Consider the following 27,040-nt stretch of genomic DNA (forward strand, 5'->3'; position numbering starts at 1 on the left):
TTTCAATTCCACATACAAAAAAAAAACACTTCAACCACAGATTAGAGTCATTTTACAGGACTTACATGTCTTATCGATGGAAATCTGAGCAAGTTTTATGATTTTCTCATTAGGACCAAGAGCCAAGTCCTATTTGTTTTCTACACAATAATAGAATCCTGCATGTCAGCTAAGTATTTTTTTTAACAGTACTGTGTCTGTAGATAAACCATAATCTGGCTATAAATAAATGTGAATAACTTCAATTTCAAGCAATTTATTTTGTGTATGGTGTACCTAACCTACATACCTAGTTTATATTTTACTCCGATGTTGTATTGCTCCCCACAAACCGCCCAATCTTTATAAACTGAAGAGTTTCCGTTTTGCCGAAGATTCAACCAAAGTCGAAAAACACATGATCTAGAGTAACGTCAAAACTGTTGAGCAAAATAACCGCCGTCTTTAACCCAAGGCATCATCTTCCATTAATCGAAGAATTATTTTATTTGTATCTGGTTGGAGGCAACCAGTTGCCAAGAGACGGAACCAACTGTCTACATTTTTTGTTCCGCAGTGCCGCAAGGTTCCAGTTTGGGCCCTCTACTTTTTCCGACTTAGCGCTCTTGTGTGGTCTAAGACTAACCAATAAAGTGAAATGTAATTCAACTGAAATTTCTGAAATAATCTGAAGGTGATGTGAAACTCCAAAGAAGAAATTTCAATCGATTGACAAACACGTTTCGACGAAGCAAGCCAAACAATAGACCGCGACGGTGCAGTAAACAAGATAAGGAACTTGTTTCCCAATCATAAGATTAGATAAATTCGATTAAAGATGGAAATGTAAAAAAGTTCCTCTCATTTTGCTACACTTGTTTCCATCAAATTCACTCTACATTTATCAAGCTACATTTTACGCTTTGCCCAAGTAAGTATAAACAATGTTTTAAACCCATCGACATCCACTTTATTTTAGAATCAAGTGAAATGCAAACCTTCCTCATTTTACTACTATTCGTCGGCACAAGTTTCGCTTGCATTGAACACTTGGCCAGGACAAACTATGGCCGTAGAAACCAAATAATAAATGCGACGATTACTTGCACCAACATTTCCTCCATTGCGACAATTGACTACCGTTTCAAAAACCAACTCTACGAGCAATTCTTAATAGTCACCAAGTCAACTCTGACAACGTTGGGACCAAACGAACTGGCAAACTTTTCGACCATCGGGAAGCTGTTCCTGAGAGAGATCCACATCGAGGAAATTCAACCGGGAGCGTTTGCAGGTCTGACGAAGCTTAAACAACTGTATCTGGACGGGAACGCGCTGACTCGCGTCCTCAAGGGAGTGTTCAATTCTCTCCAAAAGCTCGAAGTGTTGGATTTGAGCTCCAACAAGATATATCAGATTGAAGAGTGGGCTCTGTTGGGGGCGTCCAATCTGGTAAAGCTTGACTTGCGAGATAACAACATCTCCGATTTCGATGAAGATATGTTGGACAAATTGAAACTGGAGTATTTGGATTTGTCGGGAAATCCTTTAGAAAAGTTGTCCGCAAAGCATTTGTCTAACTTGACCACATTAAATCTTCAACAAACTAACTTAAGTCATTTTGAAGGACTAGATCTGGCTGTTGAAGTGTTGAATTTGTCTCGTAATCGTGTGTCTCAACTGAACCTTTCAAAATTTTCTCGTCTTGTTGTCCTCGACTTGTCCAGTAACAATATTGCAAGAGTGGGTAGTTGTCAAAAGTGTGACTCTATCAGCAGCTTAATACTGAACCAATCAGATAGCCTTCAGTTTTTGAACATTTCTGTTAACAGTATTGCAACAATAGAAAACGATGCTTTCAACAACTTGACTTCTTTGGGGCTTCTAGATTTGAGTCAAAACAACATAACCAGCTTGAATCCTGCCTCGTTCAAGGACTTGATGCATCTTAAGTTTCTCAATTTGTCCCACAACAGCATCAAGGAGTTTCAGTATGGTACTTTCGACCACTTAACGCGTCTTGAGAGTCTGGATATTTCTAACAACCAACTGGTAGATCTACATCAGTACACCTTTGTCTCTTTAAATCTACTAAGGCAGCTTTACTTTGACAACAACCAAATCACTTCGTTCAACGTCAGCGACCTTCGGATGTATCACTACTACTTAAGGAACATCTCTCTGAATGGTAATCCATGGAAATGTGAAGAATTGGTGAAATTTGGTGACGAGCGTTTCAAAATAATTGGAGGTAGTACCTTCGACAAGCCGAATTACCGGGGAATTCCTTGCACCCTCGAGAAACAGCAGACTCAAAACTTGACCGAGTCGACCACGTCAGTGACAATCCCGATCCACAATTTTTCAAAAAGCGTCAACGAAACAGTGCAGAAATCAGAATTGGCTCGGTTCTTGAATGAGGACTTTGAGAAATCAAAGTTTGCGAAATTTTTTGAAAAGGAGCACAGAAGCAGCGGCATTCTGGTGTTTGTTGTGCTGCTTCAAATAGTTATTTGTTGTTTGTTAGTGTTTATAGCTTACTCGATATTTAAATTTGTGAAGAAGGGTTCTCCAAAATATGATACCCGAAGTTCATCTCAGGTAGAGATTATGCTAGAAGACTCTCTAAACTGAAAGCTTGGGTAACTCCTGGACATTTTTCATAATTTAACAGTGAAACAAAGTCTCGACAATTAGTTCACTAAATTATTATATCAAGTTTATTCCTTTAGTCTAAATACACATCTATCACAAATTCTGTTTTTTTTTTGGATATATTGTAAAACAGCTTATGAAACCTCGCAGGTCTAACTGCTGTCAAGTGAAAAATCCTAAAATTACTCCCTCCTAAAGGTCTTTCTTGATATAGAAATAAAATCTTCACTTCATATTCCACAAATGGTACCAACATGGCGATTGACTCTTCCAGAAGTCACTTTTCTTTATCCTTCGTCCCGTTTCAAATTTGCTGTTTTACATTCGTTTTCCTTTTCTTTGATGATTTTTCTTATATTTTTTTGTTTTTTGTCTCCATCGTTCGTCTCTATTCTATGACACCTGTTTCAAACATTTATTTTCAACTCTTCCTACCATTCATTTGATATTTCGCTCCATGTGACATCACTCTGATTCTGCAGTCTCCTTTTTCTTTCTTCTAGTCTCTGCAATCTCTCCCCAACTTGTCATTCTATTCAATTTCTATATACTCATTTTTTTACCCTTTTCGTTTTGCATTTTTGTCACTCTTTAGGTCTTTACAGGAGAAAAAATATTGGAAAAAATTCAAGATTTAGACATAAATATGCAATTGTATGAAGAAGGGTTCCTTGCAGTACGCCCCTCGTAACTATTACAGAGTTAATTTGTTTATATTTGGTTAGTCTCACTTTTCCATTTTTTTAATTTACAATTCTCTTCTCTTCTTGCGAAATAGTACTACAATATGTCAGCGAACTCTCGAATTTACAAAATCACGAGTCAGCAAAATTAGCACATTTGGAAACGTGACACTGAGTCAGATGGCTTTCAACAAACATCTACAATTTTTTAATTGTTTGCCTAGAAATGATCTCCATTTTGTCCCTTCTTTGATGACGCTTTTTATAGATTAAGTGCGATTTATCAATTCATTATTGCAGAAGATTCTTAAGAACAGTTTTTCGTTTGTTTTTTGCTCAGGTAAAGTAATTAAAAAATTAAAGACAAAACATACAGGAGCGTCATGTGACTGTTGTTGACCTATAGCGTAAAAAGATTGTTGAATTTGCTTTTCCAATTTTAAATATTTGAGAATCTCTCGGACGAAACTGGAAGGGATGAATCATTGAATAAAACTGGAGGAAAGCAACATTTTCTTGTTGTGGTGCGTGAATTTTGACCTGTGACGTAAGAGGATCCTATCAGGTAAGTCTTATCTGTTTTATCAGTTATTCCTATTAATTAAGACTCCTTTATTAAGTGCAAAAATATAAACTATAGTCCGTTTTTTTTTATACTTAATCAATTGTCAGTGTCAAAATACAGAAAAAGACCAAACTGTATATTAAAAATCATTGATATTTGGTCCAGTTCTATCTCAATTTCACCCTAGATTTCCCCTAGATCATTATTGAGGTTATGTTACATATGTTTATGAGTGTGAGACACGTGTTTAATTTAACTTTAAATTGTCAAATGTGACAATCGGTGACAACTTCAAACAAAAGTCAATGTTTCAAACGTGATTTATAAAATTCACTGTTTCGAATTTTCTGCTAACGTGACAACCCTGACAATTCATTATAAAAAAAACGGACTTTATGCATTTATAATTCTCTCAAAAAAAGTCTGGTCATTCTGGTCAAATCAATCAAATGTCAGATATACAAAAGGTTGGAAAAATAAATTAAATTCAAAAATCTCAACAAATTTTTATACTTTCTACAAAAATAACGAAACTTTATATTAATAACATAATTACATAATATTTTTGTTTTATAATACAAAAATTTCCGATAATACTGCGGAATCTGGAAAAGTGCTCCGAATGCTTGCAACGTTTCCAGGTTGAATGGCAAGGGAAATCCTCTCGAAAAGGAATTTCTTCTTTACACTTAACAAGTTAAGTGTAAAAAGTGTAAAAATATAATAATTATAATAATCAACCAATGTTTTTTGGACTTAAGTCCAACTTGCTACTTAAGTATAAAATCTTTTAGGGCGTGGTCAACAATTATTCCCTATTTATAAAAATTTAGGAAGTGGCATTTCCCACATAAATGTAATTATAGAAATACAGCCTCAGTTTAAAATAGTAAAATATAAAAAGAAATAAAGGCACTTTTTGGCAGAGGTGCACATTAAATTTTTAGGCGACCTCACGAACTACAAAGCAAAACATCATTGAAAAAATTACATATTAATTTTGTATTTACCGTTTTCAAATTGATAAATTTATTAATGCATATTAATAATTTTCTTTATAGCATTTTTTATCAGCTTGCCAACAAAACGACAAATTTACTATTTGCTATACCATTGCTTCTTTACATAATTTATAGTGACAATTATCGATTTTGTCGGTTTCGTTGTTAACTTACCAAACGGACCAACCGATGGCGCCACGGTCAGCGTCCGCAAAAATGGGTCCGAAAAAATGTTACTTTTCGTCCGTTTGCGAGTACATAAGATTACCGTTTTCGTTAAGGATGCCTAAAAAATCAATTTTTGATGAACATTACGTTGATAAATTAAAAAAATTAAAAAAATCCTTAACTTTTTGTGAAATCAATTTTTGCTGAACATAAATCTATTAAAAAAACGTTAAAAATGTGAAGAGTTTCAATTGAGCGTTGGATCTGTTGAAAATGTAAAAACTGCAAATCATCTATGTGGATTTTCTACATTTTTTTCTTATACAGGCCCAAAATCATATTAATATGAAAATTGGTAGCCACTACTCCAAGTTCAAATAAAATATTTTCAAAATGGCGTCTCTTCCGGAAATACCGGAAATCGACGCCATCTTTGTTTCCAGTCGTTTTGGCGTAATTTCTACTTTTTGAATAAAATATTTTTTTTTATTGTTTTATTTGAATTTTTATTCAAAAATCGCATTGCAATAAATAGTAAATATGTAACAACAAAATAATAAAAAACAAGCAACATATCAAAAAAATACATTGAGCATTTTCATTAAAATATTTTTTTGTTAATTTGCTTATTTTTTATTATTTTGTTGTTACATATGTACTATTTATTGCAATGCGATTTTTGAATAAAAATTAAAATAAAACAATCGCTTGATAAAAAAAGAATATTTTTTTCAAAAAATAGAAATTACGCCAAAACGGCTGGAAATCAACATACATAATGTTAATAAAAGTGGCCTTAAAATTAAATTTTACATTCATAACTAATATCAGAAATGGTAGTTGCCATTTAAAAAAAATAAGTTTTCGACATTTTTTGATTATCAATTTTGAAAAATTGCAGTAGACGTATGAAACATACAAAAATATTACTAATGGTGCAAAAGATCGACCAAACCTTTAGCAATTGAATAAAAAAGAAATCAATTATTTATTTCCAATGGTTTCTAACGAACGGGCTACGTGAATCACCCTGTATATTATTTTGCTTAACAAGTGTTATCAGTCAATGAAATTTATATTTTTAGACTTAAGTATGTACTTAAGTATTAAATTTTTTAGGCCGGGGTTAAAGATTTACGATTAATAATCTTCTTATTTATAAAAGTATAAAAAGTATCATCTCGCTTATAGAATTACAGCCACCTTGTCAATTTAAAATAGAACAACATAAAAAAAAATCACAAATTAAACCAAATGAAATAAATTTCAAAATTTAAAAAAAAATCCTGAATTCTGTTAAATTAATTTTTGCATTAAATTTATGAATTAAAAAAATGTGTTTCAACGGTTTTTTTATTTCTTAAAAATGTAAAAATATCTAATTTATTAAAAATAAAAATTTGACCAATGTTTGAGTTACTTTTAAAAATTTTACCAAAATGTCATTTCATGTTTTTTTTTGCTCAAAATTAGGTTTGTAATAGAACAAATCAACTGCAGGTCAGGTACATCATAAATGCATTATTTTATTATGAAAAGTATTTTACCTATGTTGGCACCATTGTCCCTAATATTAAGCGTAAAAATTGTAAAAAACTAAACTCAAAACTCTGATTTATTTTGAAAAAAAGTCATTTTACCTGTTTGGCTTTGGTTCACAACTGGACACTCAATTATGAACAAGTCAAGTCCATAATCTGGACTTTATTATCACATTTTGCAACTTGTTACTAACAATTTAACATTCAAGGACAAATTTTCTGTTAGAAAACAAGTTTAAAAAAGAAACTTTGAACGTAGAACATTTGAGAGAACTTTGTAAAATGAAAACAATTCTGACATGTTTGAAACATCAAACATGACATTTTTTTCAAAAATTACCAAAACCCTTTCATATACAGGGTGACTTTGAACGTTGTGCAGATATTTTAACCAGTGATAGAACTCCACAATAGATAACGATTGAGCCAATTATTATTAAAAGAAGGGCTAAAAGTGTAAAAAAAAGTTTCGAAGCTACTAAATTTTATGAGATGATAGGTCCAAAAAAAATCATAGTAGACTTTTTTGTTGTCATTTAATTCAAAATTAAGTTACTTTGACACGAACCTCAATCTTAACCTCAATTTAAATCACAAATGTCTTTCACCAACCTGGAGAAAACCGATACGGTAGTGATCTATGTCGAAGCCCGTGGACATTCAGAGCTACCACGGCAAATCTAGAGTGAGAGGTTTCCTCAAAGAATACTTCCGAACGCACTAACCTTTGTAAACGTTGTGCAGCATCTTCGCAATTTAGAACGTTCTAAAATGAGTAAGCGCGATCTTGGCCGCCAACGAGAAGATCGCATTTTAGTTGCAGAAGAAAAATTCTTCACGAAATTGAAAACCAGCCATGAAGAAGTACTCGGCATCTTGCAAATCACCTGGGTTATTTTGCCTTTTTTAAACACGTACGTACTAGGTACGTCAGGTTTAAATATCCGCACAACTTTCAAAATCACACTGTATTTAATACGATATTAATCACTTCTACAACAAGTTCCCTTTGGAACTTATTTTGAAAATGTTGCCAAAATCTTCTGATCAAATCCACCATTTTGTCTCAGCGACGAATCAGGACGAAGACATCAAAACGACATCGGACTTAAGTACCAATTGTCCAACCCTTCAATAAAAATGTATCACACTTGGTGACTTAACGACCGGTGAAATTTACATTCCCAACAACACATTCAAGGTCTTCAAACGCAAATATTTGCATTATAAAATAAAAGGCCATCAAACAACCGTCACAACCCATAATAATAAAAAAATAATGGACTTGTAAACAAGAACACATGTACATTTTAATACGCTACCGGACAGCATTTTGCTCTTCGCATTGGAAGGAAAAAAATTGTGGAATTGAAGAAAGAAGAAGCAAAAGAACCGGAGCGTCACTCTTCCATATCACTCAACCAACAAACATCTCGTCAAAACAGCGATAACGCCACGAAAATAAAACACAACTCGCTTCGATACAATTGTTTACTTAATAAAGTGAATATGGCTTCTTTAGGAAACCTCCAAACTAGTCTACTCAGTTCAACAGAAAGATAATGGAAAAATTAGGCTTGCAGCTTGTAGACCCTGGTGGCGGTGATGTCGTCGACGGTCATCACCTGCAACAACCCCTTCAGATAAAAAAGTCTCATTGTTTCGATCAACCGACCATCTTGATCTCGTCGTCGGTGAAGGTCCTGTCGATGACGGTCTCCTTGCCGCCGTTGGGGTCCTTCTGCACCTCATGTAGTGTATTCCCCTCGACGGTGATGACACTTTTGACTTTCCTGCCGTCGGGAGTCTCCTGGTCGAACTCCACCCCCGGTTTAAACTTGAGCACCACGTTCTTGAACGTGGAGGTGGAGGTGAGGGTGTACTCGTCGCCGTCCTTGTTCAACTCCGCCACCGGGGAGACGGCGTTGCCCATCTTGCGGGTGACCAGACCCACTCCTGCAAACAGACCCGTCAAAAAATGACTGTCGACAACACTTTTAATCACCGAGGGCCTTCATGTACTCGTCGAACTTTTCGCTTTTATCTAGCTTGTACTTTTTGCCGAGGGAGCCGCTCAGAGCCATTTTGCACCGACTTCTTACGCTTCTACCAAACTAACACAGCCAAAGGTTCGAGAAAAACTGAGGCGGCTGTAGTCGCCGCTCTGTTTTATAGCGTTGGCAGACGGTAAAAAGTCGAGTGGACTCTGATCGGCACGATAAACTGGCAGACCAACATGTGGAGGTTGGGGCGTTACCTACGAATTCGGACGATAAAGGGATCAAAGGTAAAGACTTATCGAGGAGTGATTCAAATGGCTTGTAAATAATGGAAGATTAGAACAATTGGTGCCGAGGTCAATGTCATCCGGAATTATATCATTAATGATGACTCTTGATATTTTCTCGTTGGCGTAAATGTGACAATTGGGACAAGTTCAAGGTGCACTTGCCGTTACATTCACGATTTTTCAAAATATTTACAATTGCTTAATCGATGCTGCAAGGTCTAATTGATTGTCTTAGACCACAAGCTGATCACGAAATATCTTTGGCAGTTTGCAAGATAATGCTAATGTTCACACGGCGACACAGTTCAAATTGTGGCTACAAGTGACTGGGACCAAGAAAATGGTGTAAAGTGATGGAAACCGTTGTGGGGGAGACAGATCTGAGTCCCATTGACAATGTGTGGAATCAGGTGGAATAAAAAAATTCTACCTGCAGTGTGGACACTCGTTTCGTAAAGAAATTATAATTTGATTTAGTATTTTCAGTTTCGCCGGTAGAGTAATTAACTTCTTTCTTCGTGAGATGAGATACGGTCAAATTTTTTTATTAAGGTGATTGCACGAGACTAGAATTTTCCAGCTGAGTGAGTCACTTTTCGTAATAAATGTAATTTATAGTAACAATGATTTTAATGCATAAATAAATGTTACCGGGAAAAATGTGTTACGTTGTAAACATTGCGCAGCTGTACAAACACGAACAATACATATTTGGAAAAAGATTTGGTTCCAAGAGATATCTTTGGTGAGAGTTTGAAACTCAAAATTTTCAGAATTGCAAAATCAAGCGATTTCCGTAACTTCAAAATATTGAAGGGAATTTCAAAAACTAAGTAATTTCGAAGGTTTTGAATTAAGGAAATCTTAAAAATTCGACAAACATAAAAATTTATAAATTTGTAAAATATTAAAAGGTGTGTTTTCAAACACTTCAAAATATAGAAACTTCAACATTTCAGTTTTTTTAAGATATGTACTTCAAATTGGAAAAACTTCAGCATGGAACGATACTTGCAAATTTCGAGAATTTCAAAAGAAACTTTAAAATTTGAAAAAAAATCAAAATTTTCCAAAACCTGAAGATAAGAAAAAATAAAATTTTCAATTTACATAGTACATATTATAAAAGAGTTTGTAAGATATTTATAAAATCAAACAATTAAAAATACAACTGGAGGTTTTTTAACATACATACTTAGTTCAAATTAAGAAATTTCAGCTAATGCAGAAATTTTCAAAATTTTGAAAAACTAAAGAATTGCAAAATTGCATAATTCAAAGAACCCGGCAACGAAAAAAAAACTTATAGATTTTAATTTTTTTTAAATCGAATATTTTCGAAGAATATCCAAGATCACAGATTTTAGAATTGTTAAACGAAATTTCTTCTCAAAAACATCGAAATAACAAAATTATAAAATATCCCAAGATTTTCAGATCAGACGTTTTAACTTTAAAAATACCTTACTTTATTCTTAAAATTATGAATAGTTATTATTTACAGTAAGAGTGAGGAAGGCAAAGCTTTCGTTCACGCGAATTGCGTGTTCGTCCACGAAGCGGAGCTGACTAGACGATGCAATTCAAGTGAACGAAAGCGGCCTTACTCTCGAGTGCTGTATTTGGTTTTCTTCGATACCTCCTTAGAAAGTGATATCGTGGAAGAGGCAAGTGCGCGAGGTAACAAATGTTGCCTAAAAAATCAAAATTACGTTATCAGAAAAAATTGGAAAAAATTACCACTGAATGAAAATCAGTGAGTGAAAGACAGTGAGCGAAAAACGATGAGCGAAAGTGAAGTGAACGAAAGAGAAACCTTCACCTACTGGTAACTATACAGGGTGCAACTAAACGACCGCACCAACTACTTGTAATCGTATAAAGTAGAGTGAAAAAAATAATAAAAATGTTCTCCTGATGCTTTTTTGTTTTTTCTTGTTTTTCCAAATTTTGATTTTTTTTGTTGACATATACAAGCACATGATTAATTGACAAAGATGTATTCAAAAATTGTGTAACAAAAATTTTAAATTTCGGTCTTTAAAAAAGCAAATGGACTAAAAGAAAAAGAATTTAATTCGTGAATGTTATCGCAATTGAATGAATACTCTAGTCTAGTCTAGTATAATTGGAACAAAAAAATTTTTTTTTCAAAAACATTTTTGCTTAAAATTTTCTAACTTTTAACACTTTTAATTGAAGCTGGGAAAAAAATGTTTTTTATTTTTTTTTTGTTCGCCTCACTGTATTCTTTACAACTGCTAGTAGTTGGTGCGTTTTGAATCACTGTAGATACAGCCTCACTTTCTAGGGACGTATCGAACAAAATATATTTTCTTTAATTTTAAATTATCAAATTCAAAAATATCAAAATACTTGACAAAGGTCACAAATCGTAAATAATACAAAATGTCTTCACTTTTTCTCATTCGTTCCTGTTGCTACACATTCAAAGGCACCGTATTCAGGCAGCTTGCTTTTACATATTACAATTATTTCACTGGGTACCACTATATTTAGCATTGCGTTAATATACAGGGTGTTTTTATGTGTATTGAATAACAGCGTCAAAATGAAAAATGTAGCTTCAATCAAAACATAACGTTACAAATTGAAATTAGTTTTCCAAAGTACAGAGTGTTTAACTGAATTGAACTGAAAGTAGGTTTTCAGATAACTATGTACTCATCTGCGGTGGGATTGTTGTAAAAATTTTTTTTTTCAACAATTTGTTTCTACAGGGTGAGCAATTTTGTTTTTTCACCTAATGAGCCAAAGCATTTTGGCAACAGTCAAGTCCTGTTTTAACACTGTGGACAACTGTCAACAACAAACAACAAAAAAAATGAAAACTATCTTGAAATCTTTTGAAACACTAGTTATTTGTATCACTAGGCCAGAAACGGCACTTTTGCGAGTGCGAGTAAGGTTTGTGGGCCGAGGCGATAGCCGAGGCCTGATGCTAGTACAAAATTTTATCAAATTGCGGCCGGAGGCACGAAAAATTGTAGTTTTCTTCTTCTTGTTTCCGAAATGCAAACAATTTTTAAAAGTTAATATTGATTTTTGACATTAATTTGACATAAATTAAAATTTAGAACTGGACAAACATTTAACTTTCACTCTAAATTAGCAAAGTGAGTTAACAAAAACATGTAGATTTTCCATCGACATTTTTTGCGTGAACACCTGGTACAAATTAAAATATGTAAATGAAAATCGATCCTCAACTGTTTCTTCTTTGTGTATGTGTATCAATAGCAGACTCACTCTGTGTAGTAACAAAATCGACATGAAAATGTTTTGGGCCAGATTTTTCTAAATTTTCAAAAATTTTGGAAAACGAAGTAATTTTTGAAAAAACAGAGTGCTTTAACACCGTCCCCCCTCCCCGCATCTGGGTACTACGAGTATTAAAAGATTAGAGTTTTATCACCCAACCGCAATTACTCTGATAAAGCCTAATTAATTGGGAACTTATTTTTATAATTTATCATCGGAGCACCTATCTGAGCGGAGGAAAAATTCCACACCAGTTCTCATTCCCCTAGTCAGAAATTTTACGGCCGCCATTTATGACATAAATAATTTCTTGTTGACAGAGAGGTTGTAAAGTTAATTGTTTGTAATAAATGGCGAATTGGTCGATTGCTGACATCGAAATCGCGAAATGGAACGTCACGTGCACTCGTTTCCAAACGACCAATCAAAAACTTGCTCGATTCCTGGTTTCGCAGCCCCACTCTGTATGTTTTTTACGCCGAATGTGTCAAAGTCGATTCAATTAAAAGTGCATCAGCGTCAAACGATTAAAACGTACACAAATAAGCCATTGTTCTTCCAAACAAAATGCATAAATATTGATACCACATTAGAGAAAAAAAAAATTACTAATAAATTCATTATGTAATCAGTGTCGCTGCATCCGCGATCGCCAATACAGTGATGCCAACGTATCGGCCTACATCACAGCCCACTTCAATTTCTTTTTATATATTCGTAGTTATCGTTGTTTACATTGTGATTGTCACTGTTGGTAAATTTTCCACGCGCTCGACGGAAACACTGCTTGTAAATATTTACGATCTGATTTTAGACGAGTTTAAATGAGTTCATGACGTGTCAGAGCGTTATGCGAATAAAAACTGATTGTTTGGCTTGTTTTATTTAAATTGGGGAGGGTTAGGTTAGGTCAGGTTACATTGATGAGACCGGAATCGGCGGCGAGAGCCACCTAGCGGTCAACATCAGGAGGAGCAAAGAGACAACTGTAACGTCTAAGCCTAAGCAATCGCAGAAAGTGCGCAGTTCCTCCAACATTAACAATACAAATTCACTGCACGACTATAATAAATGTTTCATTTGTGTTGTACAGTTGGTTGCAAAAAAAAAACGGAAAATATAAATTTTCCTAATGTAAATTTGGTTTTGTGCATTTGTCAATTAATTGTCTACTTGACAATACCTGTAAAGTATTTTTTTTAAATGTCATAGAATTGACCTGACCTGACCTATCTCTCGTAAGAAGGTTTCACTCTATGAAAAAATTGTAAAAATGTGTCAATTTTATTCTGACAACGTGCAACCAACTGTACTTAAAAGTCCTACAACAGTATTAAAATATCATCACCGGAACGAGAGGAATAGAAAACTTGGGAAAAAGTAAATAGGACATGATGTTTTACCAACTGTCAAAAATCTTTGATGTGTCAAAAAATTATTTATTTAGTAATGCCAATATGGAAAATGTGTTTGATTTTTTTGATTGATGATGAAATTATTTTATGATGTGCCAAAAATATTTAACTTTTCTTGGCATTCAGGTCATCGGAAAGAGCAGTAAAGAATTAGGACAAATATAACAATAAAAATGATTTTGGCACCTGTCAAAAGTTTTCAAGCTGCTGAAATTAAAATTTTTGTCTGTAATACGTGACGCACTCTGTATATATTTGATAAGAAACTCCAAAATCGCAGAATTTAGCAGAGTGATAAGATAAGTGATAACAGGTCGACTTCGAACTGATTTTTTTTCTTGTATCGTCGTCCTTGGTTGCTAATGTGTCGGCAAATATGTACACAGAGACGCACTGAGAAAAAATTCGTGGCAATCGCTGCAACTGGACAAATTGAACACGATGTCCTCGTTCTAACGAACGAAATGTTTCACTTAAAATTCAAAAAAATTTCAGGTACATATATTGTCCTAGTGATTGAGAAATTCCCGATGATTTTGTGTTGGTGATCACGAGTGTCTGCTCCGACTGCGTAGTAGATACGAGTAGGTCACTAACAAAATTATCTGGAATTTTTCAAACACGAGGGCAATTCGATATCAGTATTCAGATGCAATTGTGACACACCTGTATATATTTAGCACAAAACTCTAAAACCATAGGCTCTGGACAAACCGATGACACCTGATTTGTTTTTTTTTTTTGGTTCTTCTAACGTCCTCGACCTAATGCTTGGGCAAATAGGTATGCATTAGGGAAACAATCTATATTTGTATTGGTAAGAGCCTTACAACAGTTTAAATATTATATACTCAGATATCCATCTCTCTAGTGTAAATTTTACAAAGTTGAGTGATGTAAGTTGTGTTTTGGGGAAAAATCTGTCAAGTGCGAAATATGAAAAACGTAAATTTTTATAGAAAATGCAAAGCCGAGTGCTGCCAACCATGTAAAGCAAAAAATACTAGAAGGTAACTCTGCCAACGTTACTGGATTTTAAATGTTTTTGATTCTATTCAGAACAGTTTTTTGCAAAGATTTCTCCATTGAATCATTAGATTAGAGAAAAAAAACTTCATCTTTTTTTACATTACAACAGAAAAACATTATGCTCGACATGACACTTTTACAAAGTCACAGAAACGTGTGAATTTAATTTAAAAAAGAATAAAAAGAAAAAATTTGGCGTAAAAATGAACAAAAAACGATATTTGATACCTGTCACAAAATCTAAATTTGGTAAAAGTTGTCATCTGTGGTAATTTTTTAATGACACCCTGTACATATTTAATCTTAAATATTTTGATTATTTTTGATTTTTTGACCTCACATTTATGATCGTCATGACAGAATTGCGAATTTCGTGATAAAAAAAGAAAACAAATTCACAAAATATTTCCATTTGAAAATTTCCGCCTAACATCGCGACATTTTTATTTTGGATTCTGTTTGTGCTTAATTTTGTAATAATAGTGACAGACCTCGAGATTAAGTTGTTACGTGACATGCAAAATCCATTTGTTTAATCAAAAGTTTTGAAGGTGATGGTAAAGTATGTATTATGTAACAAAAAATAAAAAAATAAAAAATGAAGAAATACATTAAAAATAAATAGAAATTAGTGATGTTGACTCCTTTTAAAATGTTTTCGTGTGTACAAAAACGAGCGCAGTCAGTATTCTAGTTTCACATAAAAAAAGAGAACTTTGCATACAAGTTGCACACGTAATTTATTGCAACATCATTGTCCGTGCAGAATAAAATAAAATAAATAAAAATAGAATAATTACGACAAAAACAATTCATAAAACTTCAAAATATGAAACAGGTGGCCCACTTCAGTATAATACTGATTAAAAAACAATTACTTTTTCAATTATTGTGAAAAATAGTATACGATTCAATGAGCGGATAATGATGGCTGTTACTCGTGACGATGATTTTGTGTCACAAGCCGCAGGCGAGTGGCGTAATTCAGCCGAACGAATAATAGCCATTATCCGCGAGTTTCTATTCTATTCTATTCTATTCTTACTATACTTTTTTTACGACTATGAAGAGCAATTGATAAATAAGTTTCATGATTAGACAAACTGAAACTGACGTTTGAAACTGACATTTCAAAAATATTACTTTATATACTTGATACTATGATATTTGCATTAAATTTTAAAATTATTATTACAAAATATTTTCTAAAAATTTTGTATTCTTAACGATTCTTTTTCATTTTTGTTTCCTTTTAGATTAACTTTTTCATGATAAACAACATGCTCGAATTTATAAAAACATCACAATTACACAAAAAAAATTTGAACATTTTATTTATACATACATACTTGTTTATTTATTTATTTATTTTCCAGATTAATTACTACAAAGATCTCTCGATTAAATCATCTGACGAGTAAAAAAATATTTTCTTTTTCGTTACATTTTCAATTTTTTCACCTTACATTTAAAAATCAAAAATTATCTATATTTGACATTACAATTGTTCAAAAACATTAAATTCGATACAAAAAAAGAAGAGATAAAAAGGTTTCGTAAAAATAAACAAACAATTGTGTTTAGGACACCTGTAACAAAATTTAAATGTGGTAAACATTCTAATTTTTAGGAATTTTTCAATGACACCCTGTACATATTTAGGAACTTAGGTATTATGAATATTTTTTATTATTTTCTACCTCACATTTTCCAAAGTGATGGCAGCATTGCGAAATAAAAGATCACAAAAAAAAATTCTAAGATATTCACTTAAAATTTTCCAAAAAACGTTTCACAGTATACAATTTATAATAGACCTTAGGCACTTACAAACCTCGCCTACGGCTCGGTTTATAATCTTTGCTTGCGGTCTGCAAGAAAGCACTTTTTTACCTTGGTTTGAATACTATTTTTTTCCCTACCGGCACAACTTCGTTGAAAATTTGAAAATTTGAAAAAATTTGATATAAACAGGGTAAAGTAATCTACCTACCTAGCTTATCTGTTTATTTTTCAGATTATATGATTGATCTACCTGAATTTTCTCACCTCAAATGAGGTATCCACAGCCTACATTTCTAACCGGTAGGGAAAAAAGATATTTCTGTTTTTATACAGGGTGTCCCCAAAAAAGAAGACGAGTCCATAACTCCCTTATTTATCGGAAGATTTTAATTATCTGTACACCAAATTAAATGGTTGTTAAAAGGCTACAAAATGACCTAATAAATTCAAGTAGAGCCTCATGGGCTTCAAGGGTAAACTGTCAAAATATTTTTTTTCAAATAAGATTACATATTTTTTTTTTGTAATTCTGATAGAGATTTTTATTCTGAAAATAACAATGTATCACAAGTATACACTTAAATACCAAAAATTCACAAAAAAAAAGTAAAAAAACGCTACTACCGTCTATGTTCCATTTTACGCTAAACATTGGCGGCATATCTGCGCAATCCCACATGTTATTATTTGTCATTTGTTTTTCCAGCTACCTTAATTTGGTTATTACATTGTAACGCAATGCATTTTGATAGCTTTTCGCTTGGTGCTCGTCATTTGTTTCAAAAGTTAGTGTTATTTTTTTTATGTGAAGTTATACTTGCGATACATTGTTGTTTTCAGAATTAAAATCTCTATCAGAATTACTAAAAAAACAGTATGTAATCCCATTTGAAAAAAACTATTTTGACAGTTTAGTCTTGAAGCCCTTGGAGCTAGACGTGAATTTATTAAGCCATTTTGTAGTCTATTAACAACCATTTAAGTCTATTAACAACCATTTAATTTGGTGTATAGATAATTAGTTGCGTAGATAATAAAACTTCAAAACATGAATTAAGTACCTCACTTTAAGCCTATGATATGAATTAAAAAACAACTTGCAGTACCTAGTTTAAATTTATCCTCAAAGTTGGCGTTGAAGAGTCGATTGTGAACGCACCACGGATTGCAAATCATGGATCAGCTGTTTAAATCTAACCTCACTTTCTGCATTGTTTGGGTTTTTACTCTGCAGACTGACGAGTGATGCCTTCACAATCGACTCTGCAACGCCAAATTTGAAGATACATTTAAATGAGCACCCGATATATTCTTTACGATTTATTTTCACTGGATCAATCTATATATTTCGATTTTTTATTAATATTATAGATGTTTCCAGTTATCAGCTCACTGTTCTTATGATAATGTACACAGTCGATATTATAAAAACTCCTCAACAACACAAAACAATTGAAAAGATTATTTATATTCGTTTTTTGTTTTTTGTTTTTGTCACTAAAAATATCTCTTGATTAAATCATTAGATTAGTCAAACAATACCTCATTTTTCGTTACATTGAACCTTAAAAGTGTGCCATTTCAAAAACAAAAAAATTGGCATTACTAAATGGCACAGAAAAGTGTGAATTTGATACAGAAAAATAAATCGTACAGAAAAGCCTTGGAAAAATAAACGAAAAATTATGCTATAGATATCTGCCACAAAATAAAAATTTGCTAAAAATTTTTCAATGCCACCCTGTATATATTTAGTGACTTAAATATTACGGTTATTTTGATTTTCTTACTTCAAATTTTGGATGCTCATGACAGAATTGCGAAATTCGTGACAAATTTGAAATTTTTCTGGACATTCTACGATTTAAAATATTTTTTTTCCCTACCGGTTAGAAATGTAGGCTGTGGATACCTCATTTGAGGTGAGAAAATTCAACTTTCTCGCTAAGGTAAGAAAGTTAATCATGAAATGTTTATGGTAAAACTGTACCAAAATACAAATGTCAAAAGTGTCAAAAGTGAAATAAGTTATTGATAAATGAAAGCCAATTCAATAATGCAAGTTGGTAGATCAATCATATAATCTGGAAAATAAACAGATAAGCTAGGTAGGTAGATTACTTTACCCTGTTTATATCAAATTTTCGAACAAACGTCAAATCTTCAAATGGGATGACAAGTTAATTAAACAAATAACCCAGCCTACTATTCAATTCTCAAAATTTTCGTTTTTAATCAGGAATATAACCTTCTTTTTTGACTTTTTTCAACGAAGTTGTGCCGGTAGGGAAAAAAATAGTATTCAAACCTTGTTAAGAAAGTGCCCTTGCAGACCTTGGGCACTTACAAACCTCGCCTACGGCTCGGTTTATAATCTTTGCCTGCGGTCTGCAAGAAAGCACTTTCTTACCTTGGTTTGAAATATACTATTGTTGTGGTTTCTGCGTCTGTTTAATTTTACAATAGTAGTCCTAGACCACGAGATTAAGTTACGCAATATGCAAAATCTGTTTGTCTAATCAAAACTTTTCAAGGTCATGTTACCTACTAAGACAGAAAAAAATTGAGAAATGAAGAACAACAATAAAAAAAAAACAAAAATCTGTGATTCTCACACTTATTAACATTTCTTCCTCTACTTGATTTTTTCTCACGACTAAGTTATTGTTTGACAGATGTTATTTTATTTTTCATTCCATAGTGGAAATGTTCAAATGATTCAAATGTACAAGATTTACTTCAAAAATTACGTCCAATATGGAAAAATTTCAAAATATACTGAATCATTGAATTGTGCAACAAGTGCATAAAGCTCTACTTTCTTCACGTGCGAGTAGTTTAGAAGCACGAGCGCAGCCAGTGGAAAAAAAAACGAAAAAAAAAATATCCACATTTGAAATTTTCTGCCTAATACATAATTCGAGAAATGAAGAACTACAATAAAACTAAAAAGAAAACTCGATTCTTGGTAATTTTTCAATGACACCCTGTATATATTTAGTAACTTACATACAATGAATGTTCTTGATCTTTTTTTTTTACCTCAAATTTTTCATATAATAGAGAGAAATGAGAATTTCATGGCTAGTTTCAAAATATTCTTTCAAATAGAACATTTTCAAGGTCATCGAAAACGAAAAGTGTTATTTTGAAAGAGCCACAAAAATTGAGGAATGAAGAACTACAATAAAACTAAAAACAAGACTCAATTTTTGCTAATTTATCAATGACACCCTGTATATATTTAGTGATTTACATATTATGAATGTTCTTGGCGGTTTTTTTTTTGCCTGAAATGCTTCATGGAAATGGACGGAATTGCAAATTTTATGGCAAGTTTATAAAACATTTAAAATTGTCCACCTAACACCTCCACATTGTACAATTTGAATAGGTACATATTTTCGTCTTGCAAAAAATATTTTTTAAATAGAAAATTTTCAAGGTCATCCAAAAGTGTTACTTTGGCACAGGAAAAATGGAAAATGGGGAACCACAATCAAATTAAACAAAAATCGGTGTTAAACTTTTGGTAGTTTTTTACGGCACACCTTTGCAGGTGCGAGAAAAGATCTGAGCACGTCGCCTTGAAATCGATTTTGCCAAATACCCAGGGACGTACTGGGGGGAAACTCGTGACAACCGTTGCGTCAGACTAATTGGGGTGATTCACGCATCACCCCAATTACTCTCACTTGACGACGAATTAAACGGCCACGCGGGCCCCACTTTTCGCCGGATTCCAATCACCGCCAATTAACAGGAAAAAAAGCATCCGACGACGAACGGGGTCCTTGTCCCAGTTCTGCTAAATTTAACCCGCGACACCTCCGAAACCCGTCTCAAGAAAAAAAAAAATTCGCACGGACGTCGACTCACCTAGGGCCTTCATGAACTCGTCGAAGTTCTCGCTAGTGGCGAGCTTGTACTTCTTCCCGAGATGTGCGTCAACCATTTCGGCACTGTTTAATTGAAAAACTGTAAAAAAAACGGAAAATAAAAATAATCGCGAGATGTAAGCCATGATTCGTCGCTCGCTCAACTTACACCCTTTCGCAAAGACGGTCGTTGCGCGAGTGGTGGAGCGGTTGCGGATGCGACGGCGGTGCGGATGTGGCGCGACGCGATTCTAGCACCAGTGACAGATGTACAGAGTGGTTAATGCAGATGGACCGCTGTGTGGCATGATCTGCCCCCGGTGCATGCGCGCTCCGGCCCCGACGCCGTCCTTAAAGATTTTTCGGGCTCTGCTGCAGGAGCAACGAACCCGCCAGGATATCCGGCGAGGGCGAGGACGCCCTGCGAAGGGAGTCACGTGAGAGGGCGGCGGTCGCGAAGGTTTCTCACTCGACGATAAGGTGTGCAAATAAGAGAGATTTACTGGAGATGATACAAACATGATAATTGATAACCAATTGATAAACTCTGCTATACCGAGGGATTCATTAACAGTTTCTTCTCATGATCTTGAATTATCAACATCAAGATGACGAAATTTTGTCTAAATGTCTTCTACCGTATCCCGTGGTGTTTCATTTCTCTGGAAGTGATCTCAACTTTAAGTTCTACAACGAACTTATACATCCTTGGTTAGACAATTCCAAAATATCCTACTGTAGTTTCTAAAAATAATTTTTCAACCACTTCTCTGTTTCTATAATTCCAAATGTTAATTCTTTGGCAATGTCCTAATTAATTTACTTTCCCTCTCTTATATTTCTTGAAGTGATTATCCTTTCCCTCAAAGAACCTTTAACCTTGTCTGTTATTATTATATCATTTTTAAAATGCATTGTTCTTTTTCCCTTCCTATCTTCTCTTTTTTACTCTTCTAGTAATATGTGATTTTACATTTATACCATTAAAAATTGTTCGATTCATTTTTCAAAATTGCCTTCCTTTTTTGTCCTCCTGATTCTTACTTCATTTTTTTCCTGTAACTCCTGTTATATACAGCAAAAGAAAGTAAATGAGTTCATGTCTGATTTTTTTTTTTGTGATCCGCTTGAAGATAAAATAGTATCTATATATCATTCAGAGTAGAAGGTCTTTTTGTGCTTCGCCCAGTTGCCTTAATGATATTTATACAATCTACTATTATACGGTTCAGTCATGGTTTTGCATTTCTTCTCTTTTAGTAATATTTCAGTAACACCAGATGCACTTTATTTTCCTATTCTCATTGTGCATAAAGAGCTACTTTGTCGCAGTTTTTTGTTTTTTCTTATTCCTTACCTTATGTTTTTTCTTTTTAATTTGACTACATATTATCTCTTGTGCGAATAACTAACTATACGCTTGGTGAATCATTTTTAAATGTTTGTAAATTATGTAGTTATTATTCATATTTGTTTTTTTTTCTGAGAATTTGAATTTTTTTAAAGAACATAATACGTAAATTGGATTCATGACTTCATGTTTATATGTATGTATTTAGGTAATTTTTTTACCACTTATTAAACTTTCATTTATTTATCTTAACGAGCAAATTTTTTTCAACCTAATTTACATTGCATGAACTTCTCTCTACCTTTTTGTCTGTCATTCAGTACATGTACTTTTTCGTTTTTGTTTTTAAATGTTCTAATTGTCTCTTTTCCACTTTGTAACAATTTTCCAGAAATTTCTTTTTATTTTTTATTCTTTCATATCTTTGTAAATGTACAGTTTCTTTTCTCTTTCTACCGATTTTCTCCGTTAATTTTTTTTTCTCAGTTTATCTCTTTATATGTTTATTATTTTTCCAGTTCCTTCTTTCTAGTGCTTCTCCCCCGGTCTCTAATTTTATTAACATTCCATTAATTCCTTTTAGTACTTCTCCCATTATATACTATTTCATTTATCTACACTTTCTTCTTTCCCGCCCTTTTTTTACACATGTCAACGAGTCCAGAAATTTCTTAGAACCCAAACAATTTCAAAAATCTTCACTACACGACATTTTATAAAATTACTTTCAGAAACAAAAGAAATATGTAAAAGCTTTGGTGGCCACTCGGTATATGAGAAGATCCAAATTTTGTCTGTTTGGATCATCTCGACCTTCCTTTTTGATTTATTGATCGTCAGTTTATTGGATGGCAAGACCGTAAATCCTTTAATTTTCCTCTTATCACTGTTACATGAGCCGACCGTGTTTAAAGTTAGAACCTGGGTGATAAGGATGGCATTGAAAATATATGACGCAACTTTTTTAATCGAAATTTATTGTTGGATACTTATTCCAAATTTAAAATCTTGATAAAATCAGTCCTGATAGTGTGCACGTTACGATTATAATAAGATCATGCGGATTATTGTTGGCGAAATACTTCTCAGAAAGATGTTAAAATGACTTTACCTTCAGCATCGCTGTGTGGCATCGATAAGACTTGCGTCGTCGCCATCTTGATCTGAAAAAATAATTTTTACCTGCGTTAATGAAATATGTAAAAAAATTTGGCAACAATGGAAACACTACATCTACGACATCTACTGTTGTTTTACCGATTAAAAAAAAAATTATTGATTCGGGAAAATTAAATTAACCTTTTCATAGTTTAATTTAAAAAAAATATAACTTGTATCAATTAATCTTGGATTGATAAGATTAAATGAGTTATTTATTATAAAAGTATATGGGGCGTATTCTGTAACTGCTCTGCTAAATTTTAAAAGCAGTTAAATTAATTATTTTCAATACAAGTGAGCAAAGTAGTGCATTTAATCACGGAAGTTGGGCGTCTGAGCCGAAGGTGAGGACCTCAACCATAAAAGTGATTAAATGTACATTTGCTCTTGCGTGTTGAATCTAGCTGCATCACTATTTTTCATAACTGTTAAAATCACTGAAGCAATAACTTCTGCAAAATTATCCCAACAGGGAACTCACGAAAACAGTTTTTCACAACAAAACGTGGATCAACAAAATTCGAAACAAAAGATGTTAGCTTTGTTGTTGCGTGTTTGTGATTGGTTTACTGATTTTAGTTTAATCAGTGATACCAACACACAATGCATTTAGCATGAATTTTCCCAGGAGTTACCCCAAGTAATTTCACGTTTTTTCGTCAATTGAAATCTAAATAACAGGTTACAAATTTAAATAAGTCAAAAATAAGACAAGCTTTAGTTACTAATATTCAAATTATCAAAACATTCATTTTGCAAATATTATTTCCGCACTAGTGATTCAATTGCCATCTTTGCTAACTATTTTCAGTGAGCAAAAACCACTAAAATCCAATGATCATGTAAAAAAAATATTTCAGAATTCGAAACATATTAACAACGTAAGAAAATGAGTCAATGACATTGATAATGAGAACAATGAGACAGCAATGGGCTGTCCTAACCGTTCCAACCCTCATAAAAGTATTAGTACGTTATAAAGACCTGGATAAGTCGTTCCTGATAATGTTTGGTACTACGATAATGAATGATATTATTAATTCTTTTCCAAATTTAAAAATAAAGCAACTGCAAAATTTTGACATTTCGAATAAAATTGTCAAGGATAGAACATAATATATGCAATTGCTTTTAATATATTTTTCTTTTAGTACCCATTAATGTTGATTTTTAAGAGCAACGTAAAATTTCTTTGATAAGCTTATCAACCACATATTTTACAAATCGTAAATTGTCGAATTAAATTTAAACCATGATCGCCATTATTGTACCGTTACGATCAAAATGTATTTCTTGCAATTGTTGTAGTACTTCACGTGGAACAAAGGAACGTAGAACTTGTCATCTATGTAGGAGAGCATTCCATCCAACCTAGTGTCTATAGTACGGTTCAGAATAAAACGAGACTTAAGTCGTAACCCTGGGGAACTCCACATTTATCTCAGCACCTGTTGGCCTTTCTTTTGAGAAAAAGAAACATTCAAATTGACAGATTAGCACCTAGTGGCATTCATCCCATAAGATTTTTTTTTCATTTCACCCTTTCCCAATTACTGTAAATTTGATAATTAATTAAATCCGGCCTGGACGCTGTGGCATCTTGTCCCAAATATTCCATTCCATCAAACCTGCATCTCTGCAATTCTTGCTTTTCGATCAAAAATTTCAAATTGTAGTCAACCCTCCACCCTGAATAAAACCAATCGGCACCCCATCGTTCGACACGGCGGTCGAATTTTTCCGACAGCGGGTCTCACCCCAAGAGCAATCTTTTCGCCCCCGATAAACCGATCGTTTCCTCTCCGACATCCTCTTTTCGTCATTATCTTCTATTATTATACAGTCGAACTTTCCGTCCTCGCCATATGTCGCACTCTCGACTATCGATCCCCTCATCCTCATCCTTCCCACACCCGGCAATTTTTCGCCTGATTAAGAGGAGATGCGGGTCGCTTTAAAGTGAAATTTCTCATGCGTCCATCCATCAGGACGAAATGGCGTCTAATTGGATAATACGACAGAGTAAATTATCTTCAATTAATGCTGAATGAATACAAATTTGAACGTAAATTGGATCATTGTTGGGTCTTCCTCTGTGCCTCCCAAAAGAAAACCGCACCTGTCATTCACACAAAATTATATTCACCACCATTATTATTCTTGTTATAAAAAAATGTTGTTACACAGTCTAGGACTGGTTTACAAATCTATGAGGGGCGTGATGACCAACTCAATAGACCGGGACCAATGGCTTAACGTGACTTCCGAATCACGAGATAGAATATAGCGTTTTTTTTTTCGCCCTGGGTCGGAATCGAACCCGCGACCCTCGCGTCCCTGAGCCGAAACGGACTCCCTTAGGCTATATTCTGTCATTATTCTTGTGCGACGAATTTAATTTAATCAGCCGCCTCGACTAATTTGGACAAAACAACGCAACCCCCGCTCCCGCAGCCGGGGGCGTTTTATTACATTTTTAAATGTCGTAAATCAAACAATCCGAATGGCATTTCTCGCGGTTTTCCGCCGAAATGCGCAACGAATCGAGCGCATGACCGCCGCCCCCGACGGGTCCCAGCATCCCCGCCAAGGGGCGACAAGACGAGGTGGGCTCGTTGCGCGCCGCCCTCACGCAACCCCCCCTCGAAAGCTCGTCTGGCCCCTCCGGTCTGGACGCGCCACAGATTCGAGTTTTGCTCTGGATCGTACAGGATTGTCCGATTTTGCCCAAATTTTGGGCATCGAGCCCACCTTGTCGTTTCGCTTGGAACGAGGGATGCTAAATCTAGTTAGCAATGAGATTATTTCTGTCAGTGTGTTGGTGCAGGGTGGATGATCAAAGTGTGCTTTGTTGTGTTCGACTGACGTCGTATGTGAGTATCACGGTTTGGGTGGTTTTGGGGGTTTTCGGTCCGGTTGCGTTGTACTCAGATTTGCTTTTTCGACCGGAAAATGAAAGCTCAAAAATCAGCAAGACACGCCTCCTTCGCAAAAAAAATCTCGGTGCACTAATGACAGTAACGACAGTGGCGTGACGTGTCGCCGGAGCATAACTTAAGTCAATTCCTGTCATTACTTGTGATTCTATATTATTACTCACGACCGAGACATCAAAAACTGTAATTTTTCCGGTTTGTTAACATAATTTGCATATAAAAGCCACAGTATCGGATTTTACAACGGGCACGATATCTATAGTGTTATGATATTCTGTTTCAATAAGTTTTATCGCAGGAGGCCATATGTTCACAGTCATCTGTTTTGTACTTCAGCATGATGAATTGGTGAATTATGGTATGTGCCATAATTAAAACTAATTTCAAACATGTGATTATATTGATTTGCTCGTTTTTATGGCACCGGCAACGCTCTTGTAATTTAATGTAGGTCCAGACAAGTGGAAATTGCTAAATTTTCTGGTCTGGTTGAGCATGTCGGGAAAACAAAACAATAATGAAGACAAATTAATAGCGCGGGGGCGAATCTCTCGTTGAAAATATGTTGGGATGCAATATTTGATTGAACTCATCTTGACAATAGACCAAAGTTTCTATTGATTCATCTGTTGCTCCAGTTCCGACTTGTCCTCAAGACATTTTAGTTTAACAACATGGATCTAGTCTCAAATACAAATTGTTTGTTTGGGTTTTGGAAACTTCCTGTTCGCACAGTTGCTTTAAAGTCCAAGTGTTTTTTTAATAGGATTTAAATCAGGTGCCACTATACAGGCTGTCTTAAAATTATCGTATTCCGAGTTCGGGGCTTAGTAGGGGACATCCTGTTGACCAAGTAAAAAAGTTGCCAATATTTGCTCAAAAGTACCTGATTAATATTCTAGCTATGTTGTACTTCCCTTTTGAATAAAAATTGGAAAAACAAAACTTTTATTTTTTCGAGATAAAGGTGTTTTTTCAATATTTTAATATTTTACATAATGATCCTCACCATATTTCAAAATTAATGTCAACCATTTATATTTTTTATTTGAAAAAAAACATGATGAAAAGTTTGAATCTTCAGACCCATATATCTTTGTAAAGACCCCTCCTATATTTTTTATTTTATTTTTTCGAGATTCTTGAGATTTTTCCCTACAAGACCCCCGACTTGGAATACGTTAATTTTCCGACACCCTGTATACATTAACACCGCTTATCTGGAGAATATTTTTTATTTGAAGTCGTGTACCAGAATTTCTCTAAGGAAGTTCAAGTTTAACAATTTTTTAACACTTTTTGTCTTTTATTCTTTGTTGTC

General features: G+C 33.9%; 3 protein-coding genes across 6 annotated transcripts in view; 2 read left to right on the plus strand and 1 right to left on the minus strand.

Moving 5' to 3' along the window:
• Positions 1-338: 338 nt before the first annotated feature.
• On the plus strand, positions 339-2,734 carry LOC138127775 (leucine-rich repeat-containing protein 15-like). The gene is made up of 2 exons (XM_069043830.1): positions 339-910; positions 959-2,734. The coding sequence occupies exon 2, from the start codon at positions 970-972 to the stop codon at positions 2,611-2,613; it is 1,644 nt and encodes a 547-aa protein (XP_068899931.1). The 5' UTR covers positions 339-910; positions 959-969; the 3' UTR covers positions 2,614-2,734.
• A 1,017-nt stretch (positions 2,735-3,751) lies between these two features.
• The window catches only part of LOC138127785 (calmodulin), a 28,579-nt gene continuing 5,290 nt past the window's right edge, over positions 3,752-27,040 (plus strand). Inside the window, exon 1 of the mRNA XM_069043845.1 lies at positions 3,752-3,882. The gene's annotated coding sequence lies outside the window, so the exon portion shown is untranslated. The remainder of the gene's footprint in view (positions 3,883-27,040) is intronic.
• fabp (fatty acid binding protein) overlaps positions 8,070-27,040 on the minus strand; it is a 51,569-nt gene continuing 32,598 nt past the window's right edge. Inside the window, exons 2-5 of one of the 4 annotated variants that reach the window (XM_069043848.1) lie at positions 22,734-22,785; positions 20,273-20,371; positions 8,268-8,548; positions 8,070-8,217 (exon numbers count right to left, since the gene is read on the minus strand). In XM_069043848.1, coding sequence (XP_068899949.1) covers positions 8,164-8,217; positions 8,268-8,548; positions 20,273-20,371; positions 22,734-22,785 — 486 coding nt within the window. In that variant the 3' untranslated portion in view covers positions 8,070-8,163. The other 3 variants (XM_069043851.1, XM_069043849.1, XM_069043850.1) reach the window with 3 other exon arrangements.

Source organism: Tenebrio molitor, chromosome 4 (assembly GCF_963966145.1).
Source record: "Tenebrio molitor chromosome 4, icTenMoli1.1, whole genome shotgun sequence".
NCBI lineage: Eukaryota > Metazoa > Arthropoda > Insecta > Coleoptera > Tenebrionidae > Tenebrio > Tenebrio molitor.